The 22,278-nt window shown below is 46.0% G+C and overlaps 2 protein-coding genes across 2 annotated transcripts in view; both read left to right on the top strand.

Annotated features, from left to right (window-relative positions):
* hspa4a (heat shock protein 4a) overlaps positions 1-22,278 on the top strand; it is a 460,486-nt gene that overhangs the window by 205,486 nt on the left and 232,722 nt on the right. The gene's annotated exons all lie outside the window — the stretch shown is intronic.
* LOC308304070 (actin-binding LIM protein 3-like) overlaps positions 1-22,278 on the top strand; it is a gene marked incomplete at both ends in the record, with an annotated part of 116,840 nt that overhangs the window by 30,919 nt on the left and 63,643 nt on the right. The window contains 5 exons of the mRNA XM_080748629.1: positions 7,422-7,605; positions 11,880-11,992; positions 14,073-14,199; positions 14,749-14,842; positions 15,374-15,461. Of these exons, the coding sequence (XP_080604755.1) occupies positions 7,422-7,605; positions 11,880-11,992; positions 14,073-14,199; positions 14,749-14,842; positions 15,374-15,461 (606 nt within the window). The remainder of the gene's footprint in view (positions 1-7,421; positions 7,606-11,879; positions 11,993-14,072; positions 14,200-14,748; positions 14,843-15,373; positions 15,462-22,278) is intronic.

The raw sequence follows: 22,278 nt of genomic DNA, 5'->3' as shown, positions 1-22,278 counted from the left end.
GTTGGAAAAAAATTAGGTCACGTCAGAATCAAGGCGAAACACCTGGAAAAATGGGAGTCCCAAAACCAAACACACAAAAAATGTTTGTGTCTCCGAACAACATCAACGCTGATTGGCTGTCAGGACGGGATGGGTGAAGTGTGGGGGTAGCGAAGTTGGATTTTTCCAGCTGGGGCGAACCGAGGCGACCGTTCACGGCGTTCGCGTCGCCCCGTTTGGCTCGTTCGCGCCGCACCCGGCCCAGCATCGTCTCGTCTTTGCATTGACTTTGAATCTAATCGCGGAACATTTTATATTCAGATTCTGTGTTTCTTTAGTGATGAAAACATTGTATAACATACTGTAGGTTAAGTAACTCAGATTGGACAGGGCTCGGTAACTCTAGCCCCAGATTTGGGAATTAGGGATGTCTGTTGTTCCCCTTAAAAAAACATTTTCCCCGTTTAGTGCCGTGTAAACAGAGAGAAGCCAGATTAGATTTTATGTAACGGCCCCTCTGTGTTCCGTACGGGGCATTTCACTGCACAATCATAAAATATTTACAATTTACAATTACGGCGCTTTCCTGGTGCTCGTGTCCTTTTTTCAATTGAGTAAATGCAATCAAGCGCAATGCATTGTTAAGAAACAAAAAGGGATGGAGCTTTTTTAACAGGGCCCCAGCAGACATGTGTGGCCGTTCGCCAAGAAAAGTGGGTTGTTTGAAATGGCAAATGAGAAATGACGTTCTAGCACATTTTTTAGCACTCCGGGAGCTCTTGAACGTTGTTGTGTCTCTAGACAATTAAAAAACCCTGGCACGTAGGTCTTTAATGAAGCAAAAGTAAGCAATTATTTCAGCCTACTGTCAAGGTAGCGACGAATGTTCTTCACTTTAATGTGCTTCTATTGTCTTTACCGCTTTAACTTGACCCTGAAAAAGGGTAATAAATTAGACAAACTACTAGACTATCTCTCACTCTCTCTCTCACACGCACACACAAACACGCATGCACGCGCTACACGCACTTGCACACACTTGCACACACTTGCACACACTTGCACACACACACGCACACACGCGCACGCACGCACACGCACACACACACACACACACACACACACACACACACACACACACACACACACACACACACACACACACACACACTCATCGAGCCACTTAACAAGCTGGCTCAGATCAGGTCATATCCATTCACTCCACTGGGCTTATGCCCATTATCTTGATTAGAGTTGAGACAGCCTATTTTCTGATGTTTCAAACCGCAGGATGCTGCAGAGTTGGCTCCCTCTGCATAACCACAGCTTTTAATATCATGTCCCTGCTGCTGGGACTGGGAGGCTGTGTTTAATATCGTGTCATACTGCTGGGACTGGGAGAGTGCAGAGCGAGGCAACTAAAGGGTGATTTAGGGGGCCGTGTTCTCTCCCTTATACAGGTACAATATCGTCGCTGTCGGGCAGAAAACTCGTATCTCCAAGTTTCAAATGTGTACGTAAAGCCCTGGTTCATCACACAAGACTATTGCATAAAACTTGTGAAAATTGCTGGTCTACAAGCACACAACGCCTCGCGGTCCGGAGGAAACCATGCAAGGCACCAACCAGCTCACCGGGAGCAATTTCAGCGTCTTGCTCAAGGACACTTCGACACTAACTCTGGGAGAGCCCGGGAATCGAACTTGTGGTTCTCCATCCGGATTTGGTTCCATTTGTGTACTGTCAGAGTTGTCTTTGAAATGTAAAAGTTTGTGGACCACTGACATAGAGGAAGGTTATAGTACACATTTGACACTTGAGACAAAAGCGGAGGATCCAGGCTCTCAGTTGTTCAAAGGAGGAATCAGCCTTTATTATTACAAGGCAAACGCTGACCTGTTTCGAACCTTAGGTTGGTCTCCATCCGGGCAAGACACATTTGAGGTGGTATTTTCCAGCCACGTGTGCCTTTAGAGCAGTGGTTCTCAACCTTTTCAGGCCGCGACCCCCAAAATAATCATATTTTAACTGGGGACCCCCCACCCTGACGAGCACTAAGAGTTGAGACATTACATTTTGTATATCACGGTTCTACTGTGAAAATAGTAGAATAGTAGATACATGCATGTAGATCGTCTATTTTCACAATTTCTGCCTCTAATATTCCACAATTTGGCCAATGTTTAATTTGTCATTTTAGAGGTATTAAAAAGTCCTTGTCATTGTCACTTTAGAAATGTGCAGATACCCTCTATAGTCTATACACTTAAACTTTATGTTGGTTTGTTTACTGTTGAGTGAGAAAACAATGTTGCACATTAAGTTAATCATCTGGGGAGTGGGGACCCCCCAAAATAATTTGGGGACCCCCTGGGGGTCCCGACCCACAGGCTGAGAACCACTGCTTTAGAGAGAAGGCTGGGTCACTGTTAATCAACACAAAGTTATTCTGTGTGATCACCTTTATCCTATAGGATGAAACATTTCTATCCTGTTGGGAGTGGTTCCTTCCAGGATGACAATGCTCCCGTCCACAGGACACGAGGAGGGGTCACTGAAAGCTTTGCTGACTATGAATAATATTATGCTATGACCTTCACAGTCATCAGGTCTCATCCCAGCTGAACGCCAATTTTGACTGACGTGTCAGACAGACAGCACACAGACGGCGCACTTCACCACCGTCATCAAAACACCAAATGAGGGCATGTTGTTAGAATGGTGTTCCATCCCTCCAGCAGAGTTCAGAGACTTGTACCATCTATGCCAAGGCACTGTGAAACGGCTGTGGAGGCTTGTGGTGGCCCAACAAATTACTAAGACACTTTATGTACATAGTTTTTTCCTTTCCTTTCCTGTCTGTGCATGTCGGTGGTTCTCAACCTTTTCAGGCCGTGACCCCCAAAATAATCATATTTTAACTGGGGACCCCCAACCTGACGAGCACTAAGATAACACGGTTCTATTGTGAAAATAGCAGATCTACATGCTCACAACGCCTCGCAACAATTCGCGTCAACAATTTCTGACTCTAATATTTGACAATTTGGCCAATGTTCAATTTGTAATTTTAGAGGTATTATATTGTCACTGTAGAAATGTGCAGATACCCTCTATCTATACACTTAAACGTTATGTTGGTTTGTTTACTGTTGAGTGAGAAAACAATGTTTCACATTAAGCTGATCATCTGGGGACCCCCCCCAAAATAATTTGTTATGTAACCTGAAGACTCACCTCTTCTTCTTTTTTTTTATCCCGCACGGTTTTTTGTAGACCATTTTTTCACCCAGTGCCAATGCCTAAGCTATAATCTTGGGCGCTACTCTCCCTCCACCAACCTGGGGAGAGCAACGAATCAATGCATGAGGAGTCCAAGCCGCTTCTTTTCACCTGACGGGGGGGTGGGGGGGGGGGGGGGGGGGAGTTTCCCCGGTAGGACGTAGCTCGTGGAAGGAGCACGTTATTCCAACCGGTTCCTTTCCCCTCCATCAGAAGAAAGAATACCTTACAGGCTTATGCAAAGGCTTAAATGTAATTTAGATAGCATGTTATATCGACTGATGACAGGTCATTGTTGTCCTGTCATCCTATAGTCATAGTGTGTATAGATTATTGTTTTCTTCTTGGTTATTCTACTGTTAGACTGATGATAGGTTCTTGGTTTACCTACGATTTTAGATTACTATTTCCATGCATGTATTACATTGTGCTGTCCTTGCTTACTGTAAATCGCTCTGGATTAAGAGTGTCTGCTAAATGCCCAAATTGTAAAATTCAGCGGACACCCTATCTAATTAAGTGTTTCTAATTAGTGCCCCTGGAAATCTTAATGCTATACACTGCAGTTACAGTGACATTCCAGACAATAAGTCTGCTTCCAGTTTTGTGCCAGCAGTTTGCCTACAGTATGTGTTCTGCTTTAATGACACAGTTTTGGAAAATGACAAACAATGAACACTGGTGTTTTAATTAAAAAAGCCAAAAAAGTAAACACAATACTACCTTTTCTATAAATAGACCAGTGGCAGACTCAGGCTATCTGAGAGGCAAGGGCACCCAGCTGTATGTGGTGATGCATCAGTTGTGATTCATTCCTGGCCAAACGGCTCCAAACCCATTTTTAATTAACTTTATTATGTGACCACTAAAGTACAACTCACACAGGGAAATCTTAACTATTTAACCATTGATTTCACAAACACACGTGAGCTCACCAACTCTCTGGCCAGAGTGCTGCACAGATAATTTATTACATAATCATGAACGCTGAATTGGGCTTTGTAGAAGATGCCGCCTCGTAGGGCTGTCACAATTATTACATAATCGTGTAATCGCAATTATTTGACATAATCGCAGTTATTTTGTGATAATCGTCATAATCGTTTACATGTTGAAAAATGTTTATATTATGTTCAAATATTTAAAAAATAGTGGAAATAGCAGATCTACAAGCTCACATCGCATCGCGATGCGACGCGTTGTGACCTTGTAGATCGTCTATTTCCACTATCAATGTTCTTTTTAAAGTGTAAAGTTGTCAAATATGTCCTTCATTTCTTTGTATATTTAGTTAATGTGTCATTATCTACCATGTGCAACTTCAAAGCCCACAAGCCAAACAGAAATGTAATTGTCAACGACAAAAACACAATTAAATTGTTAATCTCAATTATTTGAGTGACAATTAATGGTCATGTAAAATGTCATGATGGTGACAGCCCTGCTGCCTGGGCCTCAGAACAGAACAGGATGAATAATGATGAAGCCTGTAAGCAGGCTGGCCTCTTGGGCGGAAAATGTCAGGAGGAAGCACTGGCAACCTGCCAACCTCTTCTGTCTGGTTGACCTCGTTCATTTCTGGGAAACTTAACAATGCCAGTACCATGTAGAGGATGGGACCATATGAAAATACCAGATCGCGATTATTGTGACAAAGGAAATCGTGATTTACGATATTATCGCGATAATCAAAACAAAAACGGAACATTTGCCCAAAAATTGCAGATCTGCAAGCTCACAACGTGTCGCAACGCGACGCGTTGTGAGCTTTTAGATCGGCTATTTTTCGGCAAAGAAATTTGATAGAGAGTGAAAAAAAGGACTATTTCAAGTATGTATATTATAAGTATGTTTTACCAATACAGGGTTTAAGTGGTACCAGATAAGCAGCTCAGCAAATAAAAGGTGTATGGCTCCCAGTGCATGACGGAGGATGATATCACAATAAATGAAATCTCCACGATGCGATTATCGTGATCACGATAAACGATAATATTACTTATCGTCCCATCCCTAGTTCCATGTAGAGGAACATGACCAATGTCAGGGCAGAGATCTAGTTGTTGGTGAGAAGCTGCAGCAGCTGCAGCAGCAGCAGGCTGACATGAAAGTTGAAGAGCAGAGCCTTCTTGATGCTCAAGCCAGTGTTCATCAGGCACGTGCACATCACATAGACATCAAAGGGGGCTTGAGCCCCTGCCCCTTTACCCGTCTGTAAAACGTGCCCTCTCCAGACCATGAATGCAGTTTTTACTATGGTGAAAGAAATGCAAACGCCCTCTTTCCATGCCATACCTGAAGGCAACATTCAAGAGAATTGCCTTGTCTAACGTTTCCTGAACTTGAATACGGCATCTTATGTTGAAAGAGTTGCCCTCTCTGTGTTGAAATCCATGCCGTTACACCACATCTCCAGTATTGACTGAATGGTTAGTTTAATGTGGTATTACGCACCGAAAATAGCCGAGGTGCTGTGTGCATGTACTGTAGATCGGCTATTTTCACAATAGAACTGTGTAAAATGCATCAATACATCAACTCTTAGTGCTTGTCAGGGCGTGGGGGTCCCCAGTTAAAATATGATTATTTTGGGTGTCGCGACCTGAAAAGGTTGAGAACCACTGTTGTACATGTAAGCGACGGGGTCATGAAGTTGGAATCATCATCCTTTGCACTCCTACTGCAAAGCAAAGGCTTCCTCTACTCCTTGCAGCTGAAACACACACCACATCCACAGAGACTACACAAACCAACCACTCAGCACGCACACGCGCGCACACACACACACACACACACACACACACACACACACACACACACACACACACACACACACACACACACAGTCACACACACACACACACACACACACACACACACACACACACACACACACACACACACACACACACACACACACACACACGCACGCACACGATACGCATACACACTAACATCTCTCAACAGAGACCGGACCACAAAGCAATCACTTAGCTGACAGACTTTGCTTTGGCTAAATGAAAGCTATTTATCATACTGTCAATGCACATATGTGTGCATGTGTTCGTGCACATACCGTACACAGTACTGCGTAACACTACACGTACACAAGCCTATGCAATGCATACACACGCACGCACGTGCATTTACACTCACACTTTCACACTACTGTAGAAATACACATTCCTACCAGTGTGTGTGTCACAAATAAAACGTAGGCAGTAAAAGCGATGCTGTAATCCATAATCTCTCTCACACACGCTACACATGCATGCGCTCACACACTAGCATAACACATATTGTACTGTTTCCAGATTAAGTAGTGTAATGAAGCAGATTATATGGCCACTCATTTAATCCTTCAGAGACGATTAGGGTTTTAACCCCTTTAAGGTCAAGGATAACAGATTGCAAGACCCCCCCCCCACCCCCTCACCCTACACACACACACACAACCCTGCAGAGGGTGAAACTTCTAGATTAGCAGATTAATACGGTAGTTGCTTTTACAGTACTTTCTCACACCAACACCAAGGAGTATGAAGAGCTGTTGCGTCTTTGTTATTTGTAGGTCTGAATGAGTCTGCATGTGTCTATGAATCTATGAACACTTAAACCAAACGTCACCAGGTATGGATCACGATTTTATGTAACGTCAGATTGTTCATGGAGGTGGTACAGAACAAGAAGCTGATGGGTTACTTGCGGATTAGTCTCTCTCATAGCCAGACAACTATTCCACGATGTCTGAACACCTCCCGAATTCCGGACACAGACTTTGGCATCCAAATCTGAATTTGTTTTTAATTCATGAGAACTGTAGATTTTTTGTGAAATCTTTTTTGAAATAATAATAAAGCAATAATAGATAAAATAACGTTGAGGATTATACTCCATTAACACTAAACATAATAAGATTACCTTTTAATAGGGAGAACGGATCATTGACGTGAACGTGAAGAAATGTTTTGTTCACTGAAATGAACGGTTTTGCCCACCACTAGTCCAGAGGCAGTGGTGATATTTAAAGGCGGAGTCCACATTACAATATTGTGAGATAAACAATGAACTTGTCTCTCTCTCTCTCTCTCTCTCTCTCTCTCTCTCTCTCTCTCTCTCTGTGTGTCTCCCTCTGTCTCTCTGTGTCTCTCTCCCTCCAGTGTGTGGCTGTGACCTGGTGCAGTCAGGGTTCTTCCACCATGCAGGAGAGTACATCTGCACAGAGGACTACCAGAGGCTGTACGGGACCCAGTGTGACAGCTGCTCCCAGTACATCACCGGAGAGGTGGTGTCAGCCATGGGCAGGACCTACCACCCTCACTGCTTCATCTGCAGCATCTGCAGGTAGGTGTGCATGCGTGCATGCGTGCGTGCGCAGGGGTGTCGCACCAAATTCTGGGCCCTGGGTACAAGGATTCACTGCGGGGCCCCTGTGCTTTAACTATTGAAAAATAGCAGATATACAAGAGAGCTTGTAGATCTGCTATTTTTGAAAAATCATGAAAATCTTTGAATATTTCAAATCCTTCTGAGGTTTTTTGAAAAACCTATGTTTCTATGTCAGTGGAGCTCAAACCTTTTCATGTGAAGGACCCCCAAAATGGTATGTATTTGGCCACGGAACCCCATCTCAAAATATTGAGTTCCAGGGACCCCCCAGAAGCAAGATTTGAGTTACAAATGTTCGCTTAAAAAATTCTTCTTCTTCTATCCCATAACCCCGGAGGGTCGTTGAGGCACCACAGATGATCTTCTGACCAGCTCTCTCCATCCCTCTCTGTCCTCGGCAGCTCTCATTGCCTCACTGAGTTTCAAGTGAGTCCATTCTCCGATGTTATCTTCCCATCTTTTCTTTTGCCTCCCTCGTCTCCTGCCACCTTGTACAGTGCCTTGCAGGATGGTCTTTGCAAGGCCTGAGGATCTAGTGATGTGTCCATACCACCTTAGTTTCCTCTTTATGACAGTGGAGAGCAGGTCATCATGTGGGCCGATGTCTTGGCTGATCTTTTGCCGGACGTCCTCGTTTGTGACGTGTTGGGTGTAGGAGATACCCATGAGTCTTCTGTAGCATCTCATCTCCATGCTCTGTATTCTCTTCTGCAGCTCTGCTGTAAGGGTCCATGATTCACAAGCATATAGGAAAATTGAGATGACAAGTGATCGTAGTAGTCTCACCTTTGATGCCAGACTGATGTTTTTGTCTTTCCATATGGGCTTGAGCTTTGCCAGGGCAGCAGTTGTTTGTGCAATTCTGGCAAGGACTTCCCGTTTGGATCCTTCATCGGACACAATTGCTCCGAGGTATTTGAAGCTTGACACTGTGTCGAGTGCCTGTCCGTTGACTTTAATGTCTGAGCGGATGCCATTGTTGTTGTTGGTCATCATTTTCGTTTTTTCTGCATGGATTTCCATTCCATAGGCTCTGGAGGTGGTGTCAAGCCTTTCAACTAGGCTGGCAAGCTCTTTTTCTTCTCCAGCTAGCCCATCAATGTCATCCGCAAAACGGAGGTTGGTGATTGGTCTGCCTCCTATGCTGACAGTTCCTTGGTGGTCTGCCAGGGCATCCGTCATGATACGCTCCAGAAAAATATTGAAGAGAATGGGAGAGAGAAGGCATCCTTGGCGCACTCCGATTGTTGTCCTGAAGAACCAGTCTCCAATAACTCCATTGTGTAGAACTGCACTGGTAGCCTTGTTGTAAAGTTGTTGGATGACTGTGACAAGGTTAGGGCTGATGTTATATAGTCTCATGGTTGCCCAGAGTGCAGCATGCCATACCCGGTCAAAGGCTTTCTTGAAGTCTATGAAAACGTGGTAGAGATGTTGTTGGTGCTGCAGATATCTCTCACAGATAATCCTCAAATTGAAAATCTGTTCTGTGGTGCTCCGTCCTGCCCTGAATCCAGCCTGTTCTTCAGCTATGATCAGTTCAGCTTGAGGTTTTAACCTATTGAGTATTATTCTCAGAAGGACTTTGCTGGGATGGCTAATAAGACTAATGGTGCGATAGTTTTGGCACTGTTGTAGATTGCCTTTTTTTGGAAGAGTGATGATGAGTGACTGAGTCCATGCTGTAGGCCACTCCCCACTTTGCCAGATTTTATTGCACAGGAGGGTAAGAGTGTCGATCTTGGCCTCTCCACCTGCTTGCACGAGCTCTGCTGGGATGTTGTCCACTCCGGCTGCTTTTCCTTTTTTCAGGGCTAGGACTGCTGCCTCAACTTCTTCACGGAGGATGAGGAGCTTGTCTTCTTCCTCCGTGGATTGAGGACATGTCAGGACGGTTGGATCTCCACTCGCCGTGTGGTTGTAGAGCTCAGAGCAGTATTCTGTCCACCTGCCCAATATCTTCTGTTCTTCCACTAGGCATTCACCAGTCTTGCTCTGGATTGCAGAGACTCTGGTCTGTTTTGTTCTTGTTAGCTCCTTAACAGTTTGATATGCCTTCTTGGTGTTGTTGTTGGCATTCAGGCTGTTCTCTATTTCTTGGCACTTTCCCTCAATCCAGTTCTGTTTTGCTGACTGCATGCCTTTCTTGATGCTCTTGTTGATATTTCTATAAGCATCGGATCCTTCAGGCGAGTTCTTACGCTTCTTTAGGGCTCTCCTCTTGTCACACAAGTCTAGCAGTTCGTTTGTGACCCAAGGTTTCTTCTTTGGGCGGAGTTTGCCAAGGATCTCAGTGGCTGTTTCGGTAACAACTGTGTTCAACGTGGTGGTCGTGCTATTGACCTCAATTTCTTCTGCACCTAGGATGAGCAGTGGTGCAAACCTCCCTCCTATCATTGCCTTGAAGGCTTCTGCCACCTCCGGGTCTCGCAGTTTGTCCAGATCGAACTTCACTCTAGTGCACTTGGAGCTTTTGATCTTCTTCAAGCGTAGGCGAAAAGACATCAGGACGAGGTTGTGGTCACTCCCAATGTCTGCTTTTGGAAAGCTGCGTGTCCTGCCGGTATTAACACTTGAACGAAAGCGCTTTTTGACCAAGATGTAATCGATCTGGTTGTGGTACTCTCCACCGGGGCTGTGCCACGTCCACCGTCTGGAGGCCTTATGTGGGCCAAGTGTGTTCGCCAGCAACAGGTTGTTGTACCTGGCAAACTCCAAGAGCCTTAGGTCTCTGTCGTTGGTCTCGTTGTTGCCGTATGGACCACATGCGTCTTTCCAGTTGGTGTAAGCATCTTCTCCAACCTTCGCATTCCAGTCTCCTTGTACAATAATGATGTCCTTCTTCGGAGTTTGATCTAGAACTGCTTGAAGTTGATCGTAAAAATCTTCCACCTCACTGTCCTCATACGTGGATGTTGGGGCATAGACCTGAATGATGGTGATGTTGAATGGGTTTGCTCTCATACGAATGGTAATGAGCCTGCTTGAGACTGGCCGGCAGCCCATGACAGTGTCCATAATGTCTTTGTGAACAAGGAAACCAACACCATGCTGGTGTTTGTCTTCCTTGCCACTGAAATAGAGCTTAGGGCCTACGTCAGTTGGTGTTTCACCAAATCCTTTCCAACGTAGCTCGCTGATGCCCAAGATATTCCAGCGGTATTGATCCATTTTGTGGGCTACCTCTTCGAGTTTCCCATCAGCAGTTAGTGTTCTTACGTTCCAGGTTCCCACAACTATATTGTCTCTAGTGCGGAACCTGCAGAGTTTCCCAGTAGTAAACTTTCCACCTCCGTCCTGGTGGCCAACGGTAGGCGCGGTCATTGTTGACCCGGGCGACGACCGAGCCGGTATGGGTAAAGCTGTAGTTGTCATCATGTGGTGTGTCTTGGGCAGTTGAACCTGGCGGCGCCCATCCCTCTCCAGGTTGGATGCAGTTTAACGTCATACCCAGGACAAAATACATATATTCAAAGATTTGCACACATTTTCACGACTTTTCAAAAACAGCAGATCTACAAGCTCGCAGCGCGGCACTCGGTGCCACGCTGTGAGCTTGTATATCTGCTATTTTTGAACCCCTTGTGACGCCCCTGTGCGTGCGTGCGTGCGTGCGTGTTCAAAAATGTCCTCACAGTGGGGCCGGATGGCTGACGTACCGGTATGTGACCCGTTCCCGACGACTTTGGTGTGTGTCCCTCCCCATCGCTTTCTCTGCCTATTTCCTGTCTGTCTACTGTATTCTCAAATAGATAATAATAAGTATCGAATAAAGGCAACAAAAAAAAGCCCTCAAAAATATCTTTAAATGTTTTTGTAAATGTCCCAACAGTTATTGTACAATTTTACAGGGTTAGGAATCTGATTATAATGTTTTACATATACAAAATGTATACATACAGTACTACAGTGGGGGTCCCAGCTTCATCTCTCTCAGCAAAGGGGTCCTGGGCTTTAAAAACGTTGAAGACCCCTGCTCTAGAGGTTGGGTTTAGGGGTTGAGATCGGAGTTTATGCCTCATTTATCGTTGCGCGCTGGTGTCACACACCCGAAATATCAGATATATCTCTGTAGCTCACCATGTGCCCCTGCTGTGTGCTGCTACGCAACATTAACCTGTTGTACTTGATGGCTAACATGGTGCGTGTGTGTGTGTGAGTGTGTGTGTGTGTGTGTGTGTGTGTGTGTGTGTGTGTGTGTGTGCGTGTGCATGTGCGTGTGTGCGCAGGAGCCCATTTCCTATTGGTGACAGGGTGACCTTCAGTGGGAAGAAGTGTGTGTGTCAGCAGTGCTCGCAAAGTCTGAACACCGACAAGCCTGTCAAGGTCCACGGACCCAGTTGTAAGAAACACACACGTACATGTACACACGAACGCACGCACGCACACACACACACACACACACACACACACACACACACATGCACACACACACACACACACACACACACACACACACACACACACACATGCACACACACACAAGCACACAGTCTGAACAAGATGGCACTGGGGCATGGCGACTTGTTCTTGGCTCTTACTCTGTTTTTGTCTTTTTAGTTTTGTTTTTCTACATCAGCTGTAGACTGAGACTGTGCTGCTATTCTGAGGTGTTGAATCCAGCGCAGTATTCCTTGTTTTGGCTCCAGCTGACAAAAGACGACCCAAAGTTTGGCACACTAATCCTCCCACAGTTTTCGCAGCACACACTCAAGCCATATTGACTCCAGCTGACACAGTACAAAAGGACCCCGATTTAAACAAGCCTTTGCGCTTTCTTGGGGTTTTAATCCTTTTAGTAGATCTTGTATCTCAACTGTACTGTACAGTACTTTTCCTATGCAAACTGCTAATAAAGTATTCAATCCATCAAACCATGACATGACATTTCGTAACGAATGATGAAATGGATGTCATTGTGGAAAATGGGCCCATAAAGTTGCTGCAATGCATGAGGATATGATTATTTGACTCTTACTTGTACACAAGATGTAACAATAAATAAAGCTTTAACCTTGAACACACACGCACGCACACAGTCACATATCTTGCTGATAAATGATGCAGGTGGTGAAACGTTCTGTTCTACGGTGTAAAGTGTCCCGCACAGACAGTAGAGTCCAACACTTGTTTGCCTGCAGGCCGCCTCCTGACCTGACACTGAAACACTGTTTACCTGCTGAGACCTGCTTCACTTTAACCACATGGTCAACGCACGCACGCACGCACGCACGCACGCACGCACAAATGCCCCATATCCACACATACACACACACACTCACACTACAATACACACAGCATGTGTGCGCGTGCACACTGTATACACACAGGAGTTAGTTAGGTCAGACTGTTCACATGGCGAGTGCAATAGAGGAACAGAAGTCAGGACAGAGCAAGGAGGGCAGGGCACTCAGAGGTAGCCAACCACTCCTCCTTGCTGTTTGCCATGCTGGGATTTATCACAAAAACTAACAATGCAGATTTGGTGTGACCTTCAATGGTTTAGTGGTTTCCTTAGAACATCACATTATCTCACCTGGCCAAGAATCCAATTCCACCAGCGGTCTCTCAGCTTTCCTACTGTCTGTCTCTCCTACACCGTCTCCCTCTCAGCTTTCCTTCTGTCTGTCTCTCCTAAACTGTCTCCCTCTCAGCTTTCCTACTGTCTGTCTCTCCTACGCTGTCTCCCTCTCAGCTTTCCTACTGTCTGTCTCTCCTACGCTGTCTTCCTCTCAGCTTTCCTTCTGTCTGTCTCTCCTACACTGTCTCCCTCTCAACTTTCCTACTGTCTGTTTCTCCTACACTGTCTCCCTCTCAGCTTTCCTATACTGCTTGTCTCTCCTACACTGACTCCCGTTCATCTTTCCTACTGTCTGTCTCTCCTACACTGTCTCCCTCTCAGCCATCAAACTGTATGTCTCTCCTAGGCTGTCTCCTTCTCAGCTTTCCTACTGTCTGTCTCTCTTCTGTCTCCCTCTCAGTCTTTCTACTGTCTGTCTCAAATTAAGAACAATGCACAAAGGGCAGTGAAATAAATAAATAAATACAAGTATTGCAAATGAAGAAGTCATGCCATGCTGGCATGCCTTACAGTATATACTTCCTTCTGGTAATTCCCAGGTTCCAGGGCCAGGTGTTTCTCTATAGGGGAACTATCCTCTAGAAAGGAGTGGAGGCAGAGTGGAGTGGTGAGAGGAGAGGGGAAAGTGGGCCACTGTAGGAGAAAGAAAAGGGAAGGAGAGAGAGAGAGTGAGAGTGCCTCATGCAGTATTCTTAGGTTCTGCTTTCTGCTCCTCATGCACCCCCTTCCTTCTTCACTCAGACTGTTCTTCTCTTCTTCACTCAGACTGTTCTTCTCTTCTTCACTCAGACTGTTCTTCTCGATCTTCTTCACTCAGACTGTTCTTCTCTTCTTCACTCAGACTGTTCGGGTTGTGGAGAGGAGATTAAACAGGGCCAGTCTCTCCTGGCTCTGGAGAGACAGTGGCATGTCAGCTGTTTCAAATGCCACACCTGCGGCTGCACCCTCACTGGGGAGTACATCAGCAAGTAGGTGCACGCTCTCCTCCTGGGCCATGTATGTGGCCCAGGAGGAGATAACATTCAGTATGTACTGAATGTTATCATGCTTCTCTTCTCTTCTCTTCTCTTCTCTTCTCTTCTCTTCTCTTCTCTTCTCTTCTCTTCTCTTCTCTTGACATACTGTATATTAGTAGACATATCGACGTTGTCGGGTGAAAACCATGTATGTCCAAACCGTTCGTTTTATATTTACCGTTTTAAAAATGATCTGTGCGAGGCGTTGTGTGCTTGTAGATCGGCTATTTTCACTAGTCCTGTGCGACGGTCTCGTGTGATGAAGCAGGGCTTTGTTTTACGAAATAACTTTTTGAAACTTGGAGATACGAGGTTTCTGCCCGACAGTGACGATATATGACCACACTATGACACGTTAGGAGTCCGACTAGTACTAGTGGTTCTCAAATATTGTATTTGCAAGGGCCCCCATACAGTAACTTTGAACATATACAAATGGAACCAAATCGTATTTGGTTCTATTTGTACCTGATGATGCCACACCCTGTGTCTTTCTATAAGGGATGGAGTGCCGTACTGCGAGGCTGACTACCACGCCCAGTACGGCATCAGATGTGTGACCTGTAACAGGTACATCAGCGGGAGGGTACTGGAGGTGAGCACATTAACAACATTTTTGTGTGTATGCGCGTGTGATAGCGTGTGTGTGTGTGTGTGTGTGTGTGTGTGTGTGTGTGTGTGTGTGTGTGTGTGTGTGTGTGTGTGTGTGTGTGTGTGTGTGTGTGTGTGTGTGAAAACCACACATCTTCACAAAGATAGGAAGATGAGGAGATTTAGCTTGTTCTCACTTTTCAAGAGGCTGTTGTGCAGAGACAGAGAGAGATAAATGGATTACATGTTTTGTGCTGTAGGGCATTTTGTGCGTCAGTGTGTTGGCATCCATGACAAGCTGTGAAGAGCACAGCTGGTCCTCCTCCATAGATTGGAACTACTTCCTCCTTCTTTCTTTTTAATTGTTCTCTTTTCTGAGGTCCCCCTGTCCTCTCCTATAACCATAACTTGTTTCTCTCTTCTCTTCTCTTCTCTTCTCTTCTCTTCTCTTCTCTTCTCTTCTCTTCTCTTCTCTTCTCTTCTCTTCTCTTCTCTTCTCCTCTCCTCTCCTCTCCTCTCCTCCGTTCTCTTCCAGGCAGGAGGTAAGCACTACCACCCTACCTGTGCCAGGTGTGCCCGCTGTCACATGACCTTCCTGGAAGGAGAGGAGATGTATCTAACAGGTGAGAAGAAGGTCCTCGCAGGTGTACAAACACACCTAGTAGACATACTGTACCAGACGCCTCCCCTGTACATTCACATACTGTATACCACGCCTGTGGAGCTAGTTCAGGCAGACAACCCAAAGCAGCACCTGCTCAACATCAGGTGATAGACACATATCTGATTGGGGCGGGCTATTTACAGTTTTTCCACGATTGTTAACAACACTTTTAGTGCCTATCCCAAATTAATTCGGGGGAAAAAAATGGGTGGTAAAGTGCCATTCCCGAACATATTCGGGATATTATACGGTATAACATGTTATATTATTAATCCTTACTGTACCGTCGGGGAGGGTCCGTTGGTGAAGGCAGACTCACCGATCAGTTTCCATTAGGCGATGACATCATCGCAGAGCAAAAAAAATCCCATGGAGATCCATTTATTGTGCTGCAAAAAAAAGCTTCTTTATCTCCAAAAATCTTTTGGATGACCCAGAACCGCATTTTCTCATGGCAAAATAGCAACAATGATAGACCGCGGCCAAGAGTGCGATAGCAAGAGGGTGCATTAGACCCGTACTTCCCGTTTCTGCGTGACGTAGGTGGATACCTTTTTAGGAGGCGGAAGCATGTTTGGAGTCTATTCATTTCCAATGAGAGAGCTAACGTGAACACAGAGCAAAATAATAGTTCAGAAGCTATGCTCACTGAACTAAATATTGGACCTGATCTTCACAAGCCACATAATATTAACAAAATTGTCATACTAAAGTGGCTTTTTTCAGCAACACAACGAAGGAGAAAATCAACTTTAATATTGCTCTTTAGCTGTCCCAGCAACACACTCTCGCGGGATCTATAGCACCAGTAAACAGGACGTGCGCGAGATTTGCCGTCAGAGCCGGCGCCCACTTAGGAGTCTATTTGTAGGATTTGTGTACAATGTCGCACTCTAGTGGATCCAATGAAGTTGAGCTATCTTCATTAATTAAATATCTTTGACCGCGGTCGGCAATGGCCGCTACATGGTGAAACGTAACAACATCCGGGTTATTGTTGAAATGTGTGAAATGACACGAAGCGTGCACCTTTTGACTCTGGCTCTTCAAAATAAAAGCACAGGTCTATGGGAGATAAACCGAGGCACTCTAGGGATCACTACAAAATAAAGGCACCTAATGTGTTTTAACACACAAAATTTCAGCACAATGTGCACAACCTTCACTTCATGTACCTATTGCTCAACCCGATTTGACACTAATTCACACTCCCTTATCTGTGTTAGACTGTGACTTTCCTGCTTTACACACATCACCTTGTTGTCTAAACACTATACACAATGTTCAATTGTTGCGCACACTTCTCACGTAAAATCTCTAAGCATCAACCTGCAACACACAAATATTCAAATCTCTAAACATTGAGGTCTGGTGTCAATTACACATCACCTTGTTGTTCAAACACTACACACACACACACACACACACACACACACACACACACACACACATACACATACTCTTGACCTCCTGTATGCTAATGTTAGGAACGCATACAGTTGCGTCTCCCTCCCCCCTGTGTGTGGCTCTGATCACTCCATGGTGAAACTGGAGCCCTCGTATCTTCCTGTCGTGAAGAGAGTGCTTCCATTCATCAGGGAGGTTCAGTGTTGGACGGGGGAGACGGAGGAGAGACTCAGATTTGATTTTGAAATGACAGACTGGGAATCATTTTTCAGTGAACATGGGGATGATGTAGATAGCCTTTGTCAGGTTATCACTGACTATATCTGCTTCTGCGAGAAGGTGTGTGTTCCTACTAAGAAGGTTCGCTGCTTCTCTAACAACAAGCCGTGGATGACAAAAGAAATCATTCACCTCCTTAAGAGAAAAAGGGATCTGTTCCATGCAGGTGACTCGGAGGGCGTGAGGGTGGTGGTGGAGGAGCTTAAAACAGTCAAGGCTCAGGCAAAAGGGAGCTACAAAGCTAAGCTGGAGAACTCTCTGAGGGAGAACAATACGAGACAAGTGTGGGGTGGTTTTAGGAAGATCACGGGGTACGGCTCTGCCAACTCTACTGTGTCAGGCACGGAGGAGCTGGCAAACGAGATGAACCGTTTTTTCAATCGGTTTGACGGTGCTCCTGTTAATGTTCAACAAGCAGTGGCTGGGTCAAACGGTGACCTCGGTTGCCGCCCTCTTTCTTCCCCTGCACCATCTCCCCCCCCCCCACCCACCCTGTTTCTCACCACCGAGCAAGTGAGGCGCCAACTCGGAAAAGTCAACACCAGGAAAGCAGCGGGACCTGATAACATCAACTCTAAGGTGCTTAAGGCTTGCGCGGAGCAGCTTGCTGTCCCCCTCACGCATCTCTTCAACCTCTCCCTGAGGACGGGGAAGGTACCACAGCTGTGGAAGTCCTCCTGCATTGTCCCAGTGCCTAAGAAGACCCGTCCCTCGGTCCTCAATGATTACAGACCAGTCGCCCTGACATCACAGGTCATGAAGGTCTTTGAACGGCTGGTTCTGAACCTACTGAGACCGGCGGTCAGTGATCACCTGGACCCCCTTCAGTTTGCCTACCAGGCTGATATTGGGGTTGATGACGCCATCACCTACATGCTCCATAAGTCTCTCACCCATCTGGAAGATCTGGGCAGCACAGTCAGAATTATGTTTTTTGACTTCTCCAGTGCTTTCAACACTATCCAACCGTCTCTGCTTGCGGAGAAGCTTACGCTGATGGGGGTGGACAAGGGCTTTGTGGCATGGATCACAGACTACCTTTCAGAAAGACCACAGTCTGTGAGACTGCAGGGCTGTCGGTCCGATGTGCTGGTGAGCAACACGGGGGCCCCTCAAGGAACTGTGCTCTCACCCTTCCTGTTCACTCTCTATACATCGGACTTCCGCTTCAACTCCAAGACCTGTCATCTGCAGAAGTTCTCAGATGATACCGTAGTGATCAGCAAGATCTCGGGTGACAACACGGCTGAGCACGATGGTGTGGTTAGGGACTTTGTGCAGTGGAGCGAGGACAACCATCTCAAGCTCAACGCAAGCAAGACTAAGGAGATGGTGGTGGACTTCCGCACCTCCAAGAGAGTCCCCCCGGTGCCAAGCACCATTAACGGTGAGGTGGTTGAGCTCGTGGATAACTACAAATTCCTCAGAGTACACCTGAATAGTTCACTGGACTGGTCGGACAACGCGCAGGCGATTCACAGCAAGGGGAAAAGCAGGCTGTTCCTCCTGAGAAGACTGAGATCGTTTGGGGTGTGCAATAGGATGCTACAGATGTTCTATCAGTCTGTCATGGCAAGTGTCCTCTTTTTTGGCATAACATGCTGGGGTGGCAACAACAGAGCAGGTGACACGTTTAACCTAAACAGACTGGTGAAGAAAGCTGGCTCTGTCGTTGGGTCCTCTCTGCAGGGGGTGGAGGAAGTAACCAGGGTGCGCACTGCGAAGAAGCTAGATTCCATCTTGGAGAACTCCTCCCACCCCCTCCATCTAGAGATCACCAGTTACTGGAGTAAGAGAGGAAACGACCGCTTTACCTACCCAGTACGGAGATGTGAGAGATTAGGAAAATCTTTTGTACCGGCTGCCCTTAAGCTGTACAACGAGACACATAACGGACGCTTGAAAAGGTCTCCCTTCCTAACTTAGACTTACGGAACCATTGCTGTATTGACTTTGACCTCTAAGGAACAATTGCTGTATTGACTTTGAACTCTAAGGACCTTCCAGGAAGAGTGCTCAGGTGCGCCTTGCGGTGACACGCTTCCTAGTTTCTTCGTTTTTTCGCACTGATTTTTGACACTGCACTATTAGGTTGTTAGTGTTGGTAGTTTCTGAGTATTTTTGCTTTGTTTAACAATGACAGTGAGATACTTGTTTGCACTAACTAGCATTGACTGCTATGGTCTCTTTTGCAAGACACTTTATGTATATATACTTATATATTATTCGCCCCCCTCTATTGATGCACCTTCTCCTTATTGGTACTGTACTGCTCTTGTCTTTGTCTTTGTTTTTTTTTCCTCTTCTTACGTCTCTGTAACTTTGTAAATAACTGTATACTGCTGTGCTACTACTGTACAACTAAATTTCCCCCTTGGGATAATAAAGGTATCTATCTATCTATCTACACACACACACACACACACACACACACACACACACACACACACACACACACACACACACACACACACACACACACATGTAGCGTCCGAGACGGCGGTGTATTATATGTGTAAGCTTAATGATCTCTTTATAAAGACAAGATGACCAGGAGGTAACTCTTTGGAACGCCAACTCGGCTAAACCATTTATTATAAATCTGCACACATGTGTCTCTCTCCCACACAACAGAACAACAACGTCCCCATCTTATGACATCATCGTTTAGGCATAACCAAACAATCCCAGAGTGTACAATGGAAACCCTACATACGTCCCGTCCCCCCTTACAAAAAGAAATGTCCTCATTTCCATGTCTTTTCTTCCTTTTTTTATTTTTTTTATTTCTTTTTTTTTTTTTTATAACAACATTCAACAAGAGAGGACCAAATGGAACAATGTAGAGAGAAAAAAAACAAATAAAGTACACAAGTGCATAAACCCAACATCAAGGCACTGTAAACACACATTATTCAAAATTCCACATGACCCCGTTAGACATGTAAACAAGGTGCAAACAGTATTACAACTAGGGTTTTCCGATTAATCGATTTTTAATCGAAATCGGGATTTTGTCCTTTGGAAGATTTAAAAAATAAGAAATCGTAAAATCGATTTTCACTTTAATTAGGGTAATTCTTACTCATTGGAGCCTTGCACGGGGCAAAAAGTGCACAGCCCGGTCCTCCTAAAGCAGGACGACAAGGTCCGACACCAAATTAATACTACTTTATCTCTGATGTGTAATTTCTTTGATGCACGTGCAGCACACGTCAGACTGGGCAGGGCTCATCACATTAGATTCTGCTATTTGGCTATATAAAAAATGTAAAAAGTAAAACAATAATAAAAAAAAATCATGTCTGCATTTTTTAAATGAAAACAACATAGTTGAAACAATGTATTATTCTTTTACCAAAAAATCGAAATCGGAATCGAAAATCGACTTTTCTGAGAAATAAATCGAGATTTTATTTTTAGGCCACATCGAACAACCCTAATTACAACCTCACTGAATGAACTCTTCAGAACACAACAAAAACAGAAAATACTGCAGCATGCACCCATCACATCACATAATCCCCAAAACGTATAGGGACCCGCACAGGCCTCCCAACCCGAGAAACCCTAGGCGGGGAAGGCGTGTGCACAGGGGACTCGAGGGAGCCATCCCCCACTCCAGTATCACAGACCGCCTCCGCAGGAGGCGGAGAATAGCCCGTACGGTCGTTCCGAGGGACAGCCTCTCCATGCTCCACAGTAGGCGAGGGAAAGGGAAAGATACCCTTCGCAGGGCCCGCCAAAGGATATGTTACAGGTAGGGTGTAGGGACGCAGCCTGTCATAATGCACGACTTGCAATGGGGCTTCATCGCCAAACGGGCTACTAATCTGGTAAGTGACCTCGACCACGTCTTCGCGGTCCATCCTGCGCCGCACCATATAAGGCCCCTTCCAGTGCGGAGCCAATTTACGACGACTCTCTGTGGGATCATTCAACCACACAAGGTCCCCAGGCACATAAGGCTTGTGCCTCATCCTCCTGTCATAATAGCGCTTTTGACCTCTGCTTGCTGCAAGGCTGTTATCTCTAGCCCGGCTGAACGCGGTCTCCAAGGACCCGAGGAGAGAACCGGCAAAGTCCCCTGGGGGACCACATACAGTGTTGCCCTGCACTCGCGGACCCAGCAGCACATCCACAGGCGTCCGGGCCTCCCTGCCGTGTGTGAGGAAGAAAGGCGTGAACTCTGTACTGTCATGCACACTTGTGTTGTATGCAAAAGCGACCTGAGACAGGAAAGAGTCCCACTCCCCCTCATAAGACAGGAGGGTCTTCGCCAACTGATCAATAAGTGTGCGATTGAAGCGTTCCACCATTCCATCAGACTTGGGATTGTACGGCGTGGTGCGCGTTTTCTTCACCCCCAACATCTCGCAGAGGCGCCTCACCACTTCAGACTCAAACTGAGCCCCCTGATCCGTGTGCAGGGCCTCCATCACCCCATGTTCCAGGACGTAATCCCCGAACAGGTGCTTGGCGACCGTGTTGGCCCTCTGATCAGGCATGGCATACAAATTCACAAACTTGGAGAAATAGTCCTCCACAACCAAAACATACCTGTTGCCTCTGGTCGTGACCGGCAACTCAAGTATGTCAGCAGCAACACGCTGGAAGGGTCTCTCCACCTGTGTGGTCCTCATAGGAGCATGATGGCGGGGCACTGGGGACTTTCGTCTTTGACAAGCATAGCACTGCTCACAGTATTTCTTAATGTCCCTTGCCATGTCTGGCCAATAACACAGCACCTTTGCGCGTGCCATCACCCTAGCAAAAGCCAGATGCGCCGTCAACGGGCCTCCATGTAGATGCCCCAGAACCTCGGGTACCAGCACAGCAGGTACAACAACTACTGTTACCTCCCTGCCATCCGGCAACCGGACGAGCCTGCGCAACAGTCCATCGACCAACATCAGCTCTTCAAACACACGCCACAGGGCTCTTAGAGTATCGCCTTTCACTCTCCATGGAGGAGGTTTCCGTCCATCCTCCAACCAGGCCAGGACCTGCCTTATGTCCGTGTCCTCCCGCTGAAGCTCCTTCACATTGGAACCATCATGTGAAAGGGTATAAATTGAGGCCAGGTCTGC

Source organism: Nannobrachium achirus, assembly GCF_963921795.1.
Source record: "Nannobrachium achirus genome assembly, chromosome: 19".
Classification (NCBI taxonomy): Eukaryota; Metazoa; Chordata; class Actinopteri; order Myctophiformes; family Myctophidae; genus Nannobrachium; species Nannobrachium achirus.
Note: the sequence above shows the minus strand (reverse complement) of the source record. Positions and strands in the feature narration are given on the sequence as shown.